The 14490-nt window shown below is 32.5% G+C and overlaps 1 protein-coding gene across 1 annotated transcript in view; it reads left to right on the plus strand.

The window, feature by feature from the left end:
* Positions 1 to 13495, plus strand: part of LOC120413294 (mitogen-activated protein kinase kinase kinase 7) — a 36495-nt gene extending 23000 nt beyond the window's left edge. The window contains exons 5-7 of the mRNA XM_039574052.2: positions 9929 to 10317; positions 10382 to 10492; positions 12746 to 13495. Of these exons, the coding sequence (XP_039429986.1) occupies positions 9929 to 10317; positions 10382 to 10492; positions 12746 to 13060 (815 nt within the window). The 3' untranslated portion in view covers positions 13061 to 13495. The remainder of the gene's footprint in view (positions 1 to 9928; positions 10318 to 10381; positions 10493 to 12745) is intronic.
* The last annotated feature ends 995 nt before the right edge of the window (positions 13496 to 14490 follow it).

Below are 14490 nucleotides of genomic sequence, written 5' to 3' on the forward strand. Positions count from 1 at the left end.
TTATCAAATTATAGAACAAAAAATCAAATTTAATCTATTTGAAGGGACTGAAAAATGTATTGACAGTCCGAGCAATATTGATATCGATAATATCGACAACCAGAGATTCCAATGTACTTAAAAGTGTTCCATTTTATAAAAAAAGGAAAAAAAATCATTCTTAAACAAACTACTGTCGATTGAACAAGTTTTTCCTACTTTGTAAAACAAATTTTGACTTTTTTGTGCCAACAGTAAAAATTCTCATTTAACTCCGTTGTGACACTTCTTACTAGTTCCTGTCATTCTCAAATGACGAAACGGCCTACGTTTCATCGCCAAAAATAACAGTAATGAAAAGTACTTTTTGCAATTCCGTCGTGAAACTACACAGCAAAAAATCCGATGGTAAAATCGCATGCAAAAGCATGCACATCACCTTCGTCAAAATAAACACTTAATATTACACAATGCATGTACAATTTTTGTAAACACAAAAAAAAAGTTGCAACTGACGGGATTCAAACCCAGCACCATAAGTAAGGGCTGGCGCCTTAGCCCGCTCGGCCATCAGACCGATGAAAAATGGAAAGGATAAATGCATATCTGAGCTTGACATTTCGGTCAAGTAGGTTTCCCATACTGATGGGCTACATATTTCAGGGTGTAATATTACACAGAATTTCATTAGAAAATGCAAAATTTATTTTATACCCAAGCCTTTTACACGCAGCTGGATTACTACTTTATTTGCTGTGTACTTACTTTTCCTGTCATTCTCGAACGACGAAACAGCCTACTATTCTGTACCAAAAATTACAAAATCTAGTAGTAAACACTTTTCAAAACAAATCCTGAAAAAATCTACTTTTCTGCACTGAAATTGATGCCGAAAAGTTGAAGTTTTCAGCACTTGGAAGAGTTATAATTTTCATTATTTTTTTAAATCTAAACCATTCATTGACTCAATGCATGGACATTTGTCCTGTAATTCTGTTCAAAGGGTGTTTTCGGAAATGCTAGTTTCGAAAAGTAATACTTTTCAGCACTTGTATCCAGAAATAATAGTTTTCTATACTGTTTCAAAGTTTGGATAAATGTGCGACTTGTGCTGCAAAAATCATCTTCCAGCAAAAAAAAAAAATGACGAATGACCACATTTCCGTTAATGTCACCCTAACATTGAAATATTTTCTTAAGAAAATATAAGACAATTTTGATTTTTTTTTTATTTAACTGTTTTTTTTAGTAAACAAGTATTAAACCGTATTTTTCAAAAAATCAATCATATTTGATTATTTAAAAAAATCTAAAAATGTCTGGCCTCTTTAGTATTAAAAATATTTATGAAATATTTGTTCAATTCACTTCAAGTGTGTAAAACTAATGATGGCCGAAGGTTTAACGTCCCATTCCACCAATATAGAGGTGCGAGATCGAACCCCATCTGATTAAGCTCGTTTTTTTTTCATACAGCTTTAATTTTTGATTTCACAGTTTTAAGGGTATTGATCGGGATTTGATCCCTGAACCTTCTGATTAGTGAAACAGAAGTCACAACCATTAAGCCAGGGATGAACTGAAAAATCAGGGATTGTAATTGGACACTCAATAATACCTTGTTCGAATGAATGTATATGAAAAAAGCAAATCTGAATAAAAAATTTAACTAAAAAATCATAAGTCCAGGGAGCCGACTAAATACATTCAAAACGTGTTATGTTTTAAAATTTATTTCAATTTCTATTATGTTTTATTGGTAAATGAAAACCAAATCAAAAAAATCTTCAAATTTTGGAAATTTAAAATTTTAATTTTGTCAATTGTTTTTGGATTTTTTTATGTTTATTGATTAGGATGAAACTTTCTGTGTATTTTTTCTATGACCAAAGATGTCATTCTGCATCATTAGTTCGTTCATGCATGTTTTAATACAGTTTTTGTTTGCAACAGTGTCCATACAAAAGGCTATTAAATTTTCAAAAAGAGAATTTTGCTAAGGTGCAGCCTTCGAAAGAAAATTGAACAAGAAAAAGGAGGTTGAATTTTTAAGTGACGATAGCTAAGCAAATATGCACTCTATTTTCAATGTCAAAAATATTCAAGTATCACAAAATTATCCTAGCTTTTAAGAAAAAATATCTGGAGTTTTTTTTTTTTAAAGGGCCAAAACCCTAATTTTTATATTTTGCTTTTTGGGGTTTTTAAATACCTCTGTTTGAAAAAAATCACGTCAAGAGTAAACAATTTTTTTTATTTGATCTTTAAAAAAAATGTCCTAATATTAAAAACAAACAGATTTGAAAAAGTCAAAAATAAATGTGCATTTTCAAATTTGGAAATAAATTCAAATTAAATTTAAAATTAAAAAATCTTATTCTATGTTTTTCAAAAAACTAGATTTTTTTCGAAAAATTGGCAGCACTGCTTAATGAATTTAATAAACTTGTACCATAGCTCAAGAGATGGCATTTATAGGGGAAATATACCCATTTTAAGCCTAATAAGCGGTCCTGTTCGAATGATGCTCGATAATGTGGAGTGTTTCTTGAAATTAACTAAAACCTAGTACACCAACAAATAAAGCAACTTTTTGTAAACATTTTTGTGTTTCTATTCCTTTCACAAGCATTTATAGAAATATTTCCCAAATGTATTCTAATCAGACGAGTGCATTGGGCCACGCCCATTTTTCTATGTTCAGCTTAGTTCTTTTTTCTTCCAGCGCTCTTTTGGATCTGCTTAGTGCTACCCATTGTGATGAAATTTTAAGCACTCACGAAAAGTAGCATTTATAGATAAAGTTTCCTGGCATCACTGGCTCACTCCAACAGGTGCTGCTGGTGGTGTTGGTGCCCACTCTTTGTTCTTTATTTGCTTTCGCCTCTCGCTCGGTTTTCTTCAGCCTTCGATTGGAATGGGTCGTCAAAAGTCAATCGTCAAAAGATTTTGCGCGTTTGTTTTTTTTATGGCACTTGCAAATTGTTTACATGTTTCGGGATTATTTTTCAAGTGAATGACTAACTAATGTGCAAAATAACATGTTGCCGGTAGTTAGAAGCAATTTCATATCTTAAGCGCTATGAAAACGTTAGCGCAAGTGAAAAGTTATTGATGGCGACTTTCATCTGATCTTGCGTGTGGATGTGTGTGCCACCAAAATGATGAGAAATGGTCTCGTAAAATACAAATTATGATCAAAAGTGCATTAAATTTGATCTTTTTGGCCAGTAAGTGGCATACATTTGCGTGCTTACTCGAGGCGGTTCTGTTGCTGGTAAGTTTATAACCTAAATTGTATTTTTGGAGCTTTAATCGAGCATCAAACTCTTCATATGACGAAGATAGGTGTTTGATTAGAAAGGGTATATTTTCCCTAGTTAAGTGAATTTACGTACAAATTTTTGTCATATTTTTGCTGAAAAAGGTGAATTCTTCGTTTATTTCAAGTTTATTTCTTGATATCGATTGAAAACGCTTTGTGACAGCTGAAATCAAACGACTAAGTGCTGATATGCGAAGATGCCCGATTTAAATACATGCCGTTCTCTTACTTGTAAATTTCTGTTGTTTATTCAAGTATTATTTTTCAGAAAATACAAATTATTAAATTCAGTGAAATATAACTACGTATAGTTCAAGTGAAGAAATATTCTCAAAATTGCAAATTTATGATTCAAATTACATTCAGTTCAATTTCTTCAAAGTAAAAACTGTTTTCAGTCCTAAGATTTACGACCCATGCCCTCTCTCCCACCGTCATCATCATCATCACCATCATCCCAACTGTTTAGTCTCGCTCCAGACACCAACCATCACCAGGAAGTGCCGAATCCCGGCAGCTTCTTCCATTTCCAAAACAAAAACAAACTTTCGCGACTCGCTTTTTTCTTTTATGCCGCTGACCTCCGTCGCCTACTTCGACGTCGTCGTCGCGGAAAATTATGTATTTTCCTAATGGACTCTTTTTGCGATCGCTCTCTTTCTCTCTCTTTTTGTCTCACTTTTGAGAGAGATTTTTCCCTCAGCTGAGTCTGGGTTCGGCGGGCCGCGCGCGGCTTCAGTCGCTTGAGACGGCCCTTTCGGATTAGGTCTCGCCTGTTGTCGGTCCCCGCGTCGCGATCGTGTGGCCACTCCGGATTTCGAAACACACATACAAAAAAAAAGTCAGTATGTGTGTTTGTGCGCGAGTTTCCTCTTAGTCATCGTGTTTAGTCGGGGTGGACTTTTGAACTTGGAGGAAAATTTCGAGATTTTTTTTTTGTTTGAAAATGTGATTTTAAATGATTTAAAGTGAACATTTCGAAACCAATGAAAAATTGAAACGATTGAAAACACTTTCGAAAAGGGAGAACGAAGGTTTTACGACATAAAGAGAGGAGCAGCAGAGCGTTCTAAACAGCGGAAAGCAATATTTTGCTGGTTTTCGTTTTGGTTTTGGGGGCTAAAAATATCCCCTTTTTTGAAAACTGGCCGTGGCCGTTTCACCATCCATATCGTCATCAAGAGCGGCCAAGTCTGACTTCATAAGGAAGAAACGATGGAAAGAACGAGAGAGAGGAAAATTTTCCTGTGATTTTTGTTGTTGTTTTTTCTTGGGTGCAATTTGTGGTCGTTTAGCCAACAACGCATTATGTAAGAATCAAAACATCTGAGAAGCTGGAACAGAACAGCGAAAAAAAAAAGTATGGCAGTCGTGCAGTGGAAAAGCCGGAAATAACAACAAACAACAAAAGCTAAAGAAACCAACATTCGACAAGACTGATCTCATCTCAAAAAAAAACGACACGTGGAAGCGGAAAACGGACGTGCGTGTGTGTGTTTTGTTTGAAAAAGAATTCCAAGAAATTTAAGTGAAAAAAACCCAAATCTACGAAAAATGTGTGATAGCGTGACGGCGACCGTGCTCTCGACGAGCACCTCCAGCAGTCTGCAGAGCTGCTGGATTGTCTACAGTAGGTGTCAATAAACTTTAATTTGGCTCAACATTTTTTTTTTTAACTTGGAAATGCATATCGATTTCCTAACATAAGTCATAAAGTCACCACAAACAGCTGTCATTATTTAAGCAACGGAAACCTATTTTAAATGCATTTTCTTGAGTTTATAATCATATTTAGCATGTTTGAACTCCTTTAAAAAAATAATTAATTTTAATTAAATATCAAAAATAGTGAAATAGCAACTGGACTTGGATAAAATGCATTTTGAAACACTTTTTACATCCAAATTTGATACCATGGCTTACAATTTAAAATTTTATATTTTTAATTTATTTTAAAAACTATGGTTGAATCTAAAAAAAATCTTTTGCAACTCTAAATCTAAAGAAAAGTCAAATACTAAATCACAGTTCGTTGTTGCCTTGTGATGTCGAAACTTATTTCAAATTAAGGTACCGTAAACCGGGGTGACTTTGATAGGATTTCAATTTGTTTTTAGAATATTTTCCAACAGGTAAGGTTTTTCTCAAGATTATTGTTTTTAAAACATGTACTGGGGTAGGCCACACAAAGTTCATGCACTATTTTGGAAAAAAAGTTTTTTCAATAGTGTTTAGAAAAATAGTTACGCTAAAAATTCTTGGTTTTAATTCCGGGGTGACTTTGATAGTCATAGTTTTTCTTGTTAAAATCATATTTAAGATGTTCAAACTTTATTTGTACGTTAAATGTACCATCACTAAAGTAGCTGATATAGTTTATAAGAAAAAAATCAATGTTTATATTAAGTTAACTAAGTTTATAAGCTTTTTAACAAAATACATATAAATTTTAGGTAAAATTGCTAAAAAGTCGGAATTTAGCCTGAAATTTGTTAAAAATAGTTTTGTTTATAAAATTATCGATTTATATTGCATTTTAAACTGAATTCGAAGCACGAATCACAAGTTTTCACATTTTACATGAAATTTGTTCAACTGAATTTGCCTATAAATTTGGAGATTTTTTTTCAATTGTGTTTCAAAAACACATATTATTTATTATTTACAAACTTATTTAACCATCTCCTAGTGGAAAATTGTCCAAAGAATCCGAAAATGCATTCCATTTTCCGATTAAAAATCATGTTCATTGAGAAAATCATGACACTTTAAGAAGTTTAAAATAATGACTTTCATCCACATTTTCTTAACTATAGTTAACTAACTTTATAAACTTTTCAAAAATTTATGAAAAGTTCTTCATGAGGTACTTTGAACACTTCTCTACCACGGTCAGTATGTTTCTGAACCATTCCTTACGTATTTTAATTGTACTCTTCATTTTACGGAAAAATCTCAAACCTATCAAAGTCACCCCGGCTATCAAAGTCACCCCGTTTTACGGTACCGTAAACCGGGGTGACATTGATAGGATATCATTTTATTTTTGTAATATTTTCCAATTAGTAAGGGTTTTCAGATTATTATTTTTAGAACATGTACTGGGGTAGGCCACACAAGGTCCAGGCACTATTTTTGAAAAAAGTTTTTTCAATAGTGCTTAAAAATAGTTGAAAATTCTTATGTTGTAATCCGGGGTAACTTTGATAGTCATAGTTTTTCTTGTTAAAATCAGATTTAAGGTGTTCAAATTATATTGTTACGTCAAATATCTCATCACTAAGTTTGCTAGTATAGTTTTAAAGAAAAAAATGAATATTTAGTTATCTAAGTTTGCAAGTTTTTAATAAAATATCAATAAATTGTATTTAAAATTGCTAAAAAGTCACAATTTTGCCTGAAATTTGTTAAAACTATTTTTGTTTATAAAGTTATCGGTTCATATTTAAAATAAACTGAATTCGAAGCACGAATCAAACTTTTCACACTTTGTATGAAATTTGTTCTATTGAAAATGCCTATAAATTTGAAGATATTTTTGAATTACATTTCAAAAAACATAATATTTATTATTTACAAACTTATTTTATCTTCTCCTATTGGAAAATTGTCCAAAGATAATGTATTCCGTTTTTAAAACAATGCTATGCATCAATATATTTTTTTAATTATAGTTATTTTACTAATCAAACATTTCAAAATTTTATGAAAACTTCTTCTTTTTTATCCTTAAATGCAAAATTATTATTTATTTTAAAATTTAGGCCAAGCACTGACTATATTAGTATGAAATTGTGTTTATTTTCTCAATGACAAATTACACATTTCAAGATTGATAATTTTTTTTCAATCTTTTGATTTTTTTTTGAATTTTCGATGTGCAGTACCGCAAGCAGAAGTTTTTTTTTTTGAAAAATAATGATAAATTTATTAATAAATTGCAAAACAACTGAACTTGTGTAAAACGCATTTTAAAGCACTTGTTTTATTCAAATGTTGAGACTATGATTTTTAATTAAATTTTTATTTAGTTTTTAATTTTTGAGAGGTAACAAAATTAGCATCGGTCTAAATCAAGAAATTATTTGCCATATTTTTTCTTAACTATGCTTGACTATGCATTTCTTCAAGTTAATGTCCCTTGAAAATATAATATGCAAATTAAAATTCTTTGACTCAACCTTAACAAAATAATAATTTATTTTTTGTTAAATTTTTGCAACTGCAGAGTTGTTTTTTTATCATAAGTTTGAAAATTCTTAGTTCTGACAAAAACTTAATGCCTTTTTGCTGTACATAAAAACTGAAAACAAAATTTCAACATACTTTGAAACTGATTCAATCATGCTTAAATATAATATATCAGGACAGAAAATTAATTTCCAAATGTTTCAAGTTCATTTGACGTATTTTCCCACTAAAATTGTGGAACGAAATCGCGAATAATTTTTGAAAAAAAAAATCTGTTTTCCCCTCTGATTTTTAGAGCCAGTATTGAAATATAGGTCGACATAAGCTTTGAAAAATATTGTTGTAAGCGAATGGTCCTGGGTTCGATTCCCATCTGCTCCCAACGAGAAAGTATAGGAAATATAAATCTTGAAACTCTGAACATGTACGAAAAATCAAAGTCGCTCGAGTCGGGGTTCGATCCCCCGTCCTTTGGATTGGTAAGCAAAAATGCTAACCACTAGGCCATCGCGACTTGGTGAGCTATGACTGGAATTAGGAATACTGTTACCACCATCAACTATATACGCGCTGGGTCCTTGTCCATTTTGACAAGGGTTCGGAAGTTCTAAATAACGTTTGAATCCGATTGGTCCAAACGTTCTTCAGGGCGGGGCTTGTCGACAAAGCTGAAGTACCTCGCGCTCGGCTAGCCAGCGTAGAAATGGGTCACCGAAGCTCGGCAGAGCTAACACCTTCCAAATGCCTATGCGAGTTATTTGCATGTATAGAATGAGAGCTAAAAATACATGGAAACAACTCAATTTGTAAGAAGCGACCGCGTGGTCCCGTTTGGTTGGTTGCACACACACACACACACACACACATAAGCTTTGAAAAATATTGCAACGGCCTTATGTCTATTCTAAATTTACCTTCTTCAAGAGAATAAATTCAATAAGCCAAGTTTGTCAGGATTGGGTCCGTTAGTTCAACAATTTTGGAATAAGAAGACAACAACTTCCTTGGTTGCTGTGTACTGTTAATTTAAAAACTATTAAAATTACAGAATTTTAATTAGATTTTATTTCAAACTTGTTCATTTGACAAATAAATTTAAGTTAAAATGAAAAAAAAACAAAACATTTGAAATCTTTGAAGCTTTTTAAAGCAAAAATTTCAGCATTACAAATATTAATTTTTCAAGTATTGCTACACTGTTTCCAAACTGAATATTATTTTTTAAATGAATTATGTTTTTTTTTATTAGCGTGAAAAAATCGATACTTGATTTTAAAATCTTTCATTCACTCATCATCCTTTTTTGTAGTTTAAGTTTTTTGTTATTTTGAACCTCAAGCTCAATATCGTTTTTTGACATTGCCAACATTTTTTTCTATAAATTTTTGTTCAAATCATGTGCAATAACTAAAAACCTGAATTTTCAGCGAAGTGTTCAATAAAAAGTCTGTTCATATTAGGCTTTAAAAATGGGTTTAGTGACCCTCACCTTTTTTTGGTTTTAAAACACAATAATTCCACGGTTTTCTGAAAAGTACAATTACTGGCAAAATGATTTGGCTAGCTCCTAAAATGCATTTTTAACGGAAACCGAAAAATAAATACACAAAAAAATTATGGTAATATTATCAGGAAATGGTGACAGATTTTGTGGCAAATAAAAGTGTGTGAAATTTTATTGAATTATAATGAACAGCACCGCAAAACTTCAAAAAATATTTGCAACGGCCTAAATTGATTAAAAAAAAATAATCTGTTTTTTTTTACCTTTGAAACATACGAGAACTTTCTCAAGCAATGTATTGTAATGACACAAGTTATGGAACGTAATAAAGCCTCAATGTTTAGTTTCCTGCACAATTAACCACATTTCATTGAAGTTGTACTATCATGCCCGCTCGTGTGAATCAACAGGGTGTTATATGGTGGCATGAAAAAAAAAACGCTGTCAAAATTTCGTGAGCACAGCAATTTTTCAATCCCTTCTGGGGTCCTAACAACCCCTCAAAGTTCGATAACGATATTTTTAGTCTTCACTTTGCGCAAAGCGATTCAATTTTCTATGGGTATTTGGATGGAAACAAATTCGGACACATTTGGATGCTCTTGAAGGTGCTCTACAACTTTCCCGAAGCGAGTACGGTGCTAGCTTGCCCCTAAAAAAAAGTTACAGCGTCCTCAAAACCGGCTCAAAAAGTGATTTTAGAGCAAAAAATCTGAATTCATAAAATGGAAGTTAGACTGATATTACTTGATAAATTATTAATACCATTTATTGATTTCTTAATACCAATTCTTCGCGTACAAAATAAAGTACTATTTTCGCTTCGACACGCGATGGTCATCCTTTAACTATTCACAATAATGTTACAAAAAAACACTATCAAAAATCCCTTTTCATTTTCTACATACCAAACTTCCACTACCCAACAGCCAACAACCAGGGCACCGAACGCCTGGTGGTGACCAGACGCAACAACGGCCCCATCGATGCCAGCAGTGGGGTGGCCGTGTCCGCCACCACCGGCAAATCTAGTCACATAAACACCGGTGGCGGTGGAGGAGGAGGTGTAGGCCAACCACCACCCCCGTCAACCCACCCGGTCGACCTGATGTCCGCCGGAATGCAGTCCCTAAACATTTCCAACGCCGTGGCAGGGACGGCGACGACGACCACCACGACGACGGAGGCCGCCCTCGACTACAAATCCCTCAACAGCATCCTGGACGACAATCTGCGGCCGCTGAAGCCGGTTCCGGGCAATCCTCGCTCCGAGCAGATCCACAACGAGCACAAACAGCTCGTGCAGGAGTACTGGGAGGTGCGTTTGAATTGTGAATTGTGACGAGGAAATTGAAAATTTAAAACTTTTGAACTCATTTTAGATCCAAACACAAATCGTTACCAACCAAGCTCATCGTGATGCTCTGCAGATGAACATGCCAGCCGAGGAGTTGCGACTGAAGAAGGAGTACTTGAAAAAGTTGGAGGAAAAGGTATGTTACGATTCGAATAAATTGACGTTAAAAACGAAAATATAAGTCATATTCTAATTGTTTTGAAAATATTTGGGTTGTTCGAAGATGATGATTCATGTGGTTCACGCACTGGATTTCGTCATGTGTATCACCACAATGTCAGCCGTTCATTGTCGGCTACTCCCTAGCTTCACCGCACACCAAGAGAAAATGATGGATTTGGATGACGGTTTGGCACAAGGCGAAGAAACAGCAATAAAAAGCTTGCGATAATGTTGTGTTTTTTTTTCAGATAACTCTGCGAATAACCGTTTAAGAAGGGGATTTGTCGTATCCTCATAAAAAGTATGATTCAAAATTTATTTTTTAAGATTTTTTAACTGGATTATTTTCCAGTTTAAAAAAAATTAAAATATATATTTGCGGAAGCAGAAAAATTGTCAAGGTTTAAAACCTTTATATAAATTTCGCTTGAAAAAAAAATCATACAATTCTATTTTAAACAGTGTTTTTCAACCGACAATATTCTATCGTTATTTCAATAATTCTATCGGCGTTATCGCCGAAAGTGGACGATAACTCATTTTTAAAATCTTTATAAAATTGCTTTTACTAAGAAAGTATTTTTTGAAAATTTTGTAGGTTTCAAAGCATAAATATGTATTGAAAATTTTTCACAAAATACCGTATTATTTTCAAAAACACTCAATTTTTTAAACATGCAATATAACGATGCGAAATGTTGTATTCTTTTTCAAGCTTTTTATTGTAAAATTAAAATAAATCACAAAATGCAGTTTTTTTTCCAAAAAATATCGAAATTTTCAAAATTTGCATTATTGGTTTCAGACAAATTAAAATTTCGTTTGCTAAAAAAGCATTAGAGTTTTTTTTGGAAAATACAAAAATTTTCACAAATAACCGTATCTTTTCAAAAATACTCAAATACTTATCTTGCAAATTTAAAAAAAATCTAATTTTGAAAAAATACGGTAATTTGTGAAAATTATAGTATTTTCAAAAAAACTTTGATTAATTGAAAAAGCATACGAAATTTCAATTTGTTTGATACCCATATTGCAAATTATGAAAATTTTAGTATCTTCGAAAAAAAATACGATATTTAGTGAAATTTTTTTATTTCACAAACAAAAACTCAATCAATGCGAAAAGCATAAAAAATTTCGCTTCTTTTAATACCCATTTTGCAAATCATAAAAATTTCTTGTACTTTCGAAAAAATACAATTTGTTAAAATTTTAGTGTTTTTTTCCAAAAAAAACTCTAATTAAGTGAAATTTCGCTTCGTTGCAAAATTAGAAAATTTGAATATTTTCGAAAAAATACGGTATTTTGTGAACAATTTTAAGTACACATTTACTTTGAAATTTCTATATTTTCAAGAAATATATTCTTAGTGAAAGCATTGAAAATTCAATCGATCAATTTTTAGAAAGATTTTTAAATTGAGTTATCGTCAATTATTGGCGATAAGATTATCACCGATAGAATTATCGAAATAACGACAGAACTATCGTTATCGTTGACAACCTTGCTCTAGACACAGCTCCATCTCGTTACCCGCTCTTGAATAAAATAACTTGATCTTTGAAAATAATTGATGTTTTAAAAAATACTTTTTGTGAGTTCTAGCTTTATTTCAAACAACAAAAAGTTATTTGACATTGTTTTACTACTTTTTTTTTCTTTACAAAAATTTAGTCGAGATTGACATATGTGAATGATAAAAAATAAAATTATAAGAATTTGGATTTGCTGCTAACAAGAACTGTTAGAAAAAGATTATTATTATTATTTTTAAAGGATTAAATATTGCAGAATTTTGAAAAAATGATCAACTTTCACTGATAGAAGATTAAAAAAAAAGTTTCAATGAAGAAATTTAATTTTAAAATTTAAAGATATCTTTATTGAATTGATTACTTAATATTGACTTGAAAAATATATTGGTGTACCTATAAAAAATGGAGTTTAAAAGTATTGATGGGAATTAGCAATTGCTGAAAGCTCGGTTATTCGGAAAACCCTATTTCCGGTATTTTTTTTCGAATGAAATATCCTTTCTCATTTTTTTTAAAAGCCATTATAATGAGACGCTTAATAGAACTTCTCAAAAGTACTTTTATTGTACAAATACTCAAAAAACAAATTTAAAATAAAAACAAAACAAGATATCAAAAAAATATTTAAAAAATACTTTTAACTTCATTGCATTTTATCTAAAATATTGTATTCTTTCTCCTTTTTCAGGAAGCCCTCCTCAAGTTCAAAGCGAACCTCCAGAAGCAGCTGGACGAGAGGAAGCGACTCGCCGGCAACCAGAGTTCCTTGACCCCAGCCGCCACCACCACCAGCCCTTCACCATCGGGCCCTCCTCACCTTCAGCACAACCACCACCAACAGTCCGCTGCACCTCCCCAAGCTGCCAATTCCGCCACCACAAGTCCCTCCTCCCTCCAACGGCAAGATTCGACGGCGGAAGCGGGTTGGGTGATAATCGGTTCCGACGAAAGTGGTCCTTCTAATCCCCCGCCAAGTGGCGGCGGCGGAGCCAATCCGAGTTGAGCTCGTGGGGAAGAGATGCGCGGAGAAACGTTACTAATGTGATCAACCAAAAACAATAAATGACACACCAAGCAAACCAAATCGCCAATATGGCGAGTTGAAGAGTGTGTTGAACGTGTATTTTTAAGTGAAATCCAAGTGCCAAAACAAAATTTAAACTGTAGACTTTAAGAGAGGAGAAAATAATGTGTAAAACATATGAGCAAAAAGATATCCCCGTAAAATGTTAGCAGCGTGTAAGAGAGTGGAAGGAAACGAAACAAAAATAACTGTTGACGTATTTTTTATGAATATTTATTGTAACAATCAGTGTCGTGTAAGGAGAATGGTTGCTTTCGCTTGCGAAAGTTTGATCCTTTTTTGATTAGTATTAGAATAGAGAGCTGTGTAATAAAGAACGAAACAAAGTTGCAGTTTGCAAAAGTCGACTAAAAATCTTGTTTTATTTATATTTTAATTCTTGAACTGTATTATACGTCATTTTTCTTGACAATTTTTATAGAGCTGAATTTGCCTTGGTTATCAAATTTTCATTCATTTTGGAAAAGTGGGGGAAAACATGCAATCTTCATGGAATTTTATTTGACCGGGAAAAGGCAGTGGTTTTTTTGCTATTTCAGGAAATTTGTGCCTTAAAAATAATCAAAAATCTCGATAGAAATTCGTGCTTGAAGAAGCTCTTCCAAAATATTTCAACACTGTTTGATTTTTTTGTTTTTAATATTGATAAGACATTGCAAACATTAATTTACAATTTTCATTTAAATCAATTTCAAATTTTGAATTTTTTGACAAGAGATCGGAAAAAGACATTAAACTCTAGAAGAAAAAATGTTTTTCATATATCCATTGATATTTCGCAAAATTTTTGGTAGAAAAGTACTTGTTCTGTAACTGGGCTGAAAGCATGGCCCAATAATCGAATGCTGCTCGCTAACTGGGCTGACCAAATAATGACGAGGGGAACGACAATGCAAAATTATTATTAATAAAAATAGCACAATTGGGTACTAAAGCCCTATGTAAATTGTTATGTACAACGGTAAAAACACGATTAAAAACCATTTCTGATCACTTTTTTTCATTTTAATGCAAAAAAAAATATTGACGAGACAACATTTTTTCGATGGATCGACTATGGTCCCCTTGGAAAGAGCTGTCAAGTAGGACCTTTTCTGCCAAGAAGGGCCGTGAAGTTATTTTTTTTTAAATTGAATTAAAAATCCATTTTAAATTCTTTGCGGTTGTTCAAAGGGTCATTGTACTCAAAAAAATAAGCTTCATCGTTGTGAGCAATGATACCACAAATTTAAGCTTGATTTTAGGACTCAATTAGATACTCTCAGAAATTTTTCCAGAGCTTCAAATTTTCTTTTAGTAAAACATAAAATTTCTTAAAAACTTGAAAAAAACTTTTTATTTTAATTGAA

This window comes from Culex pipiens, chromosome 1 (assembly GCF_016801865.2).
Source record: "Culex pipiens pallens isolate TS chromosome 1, TS_CPP_V2, whole genome shotgun sequence".
Classification (NCBI taxonomy): domain Eukaryota; kingdom Metazoa; phylum Arthropoda; class Insecta; order Diptera; family Culicidae; genus Culex; species Culex pipiens.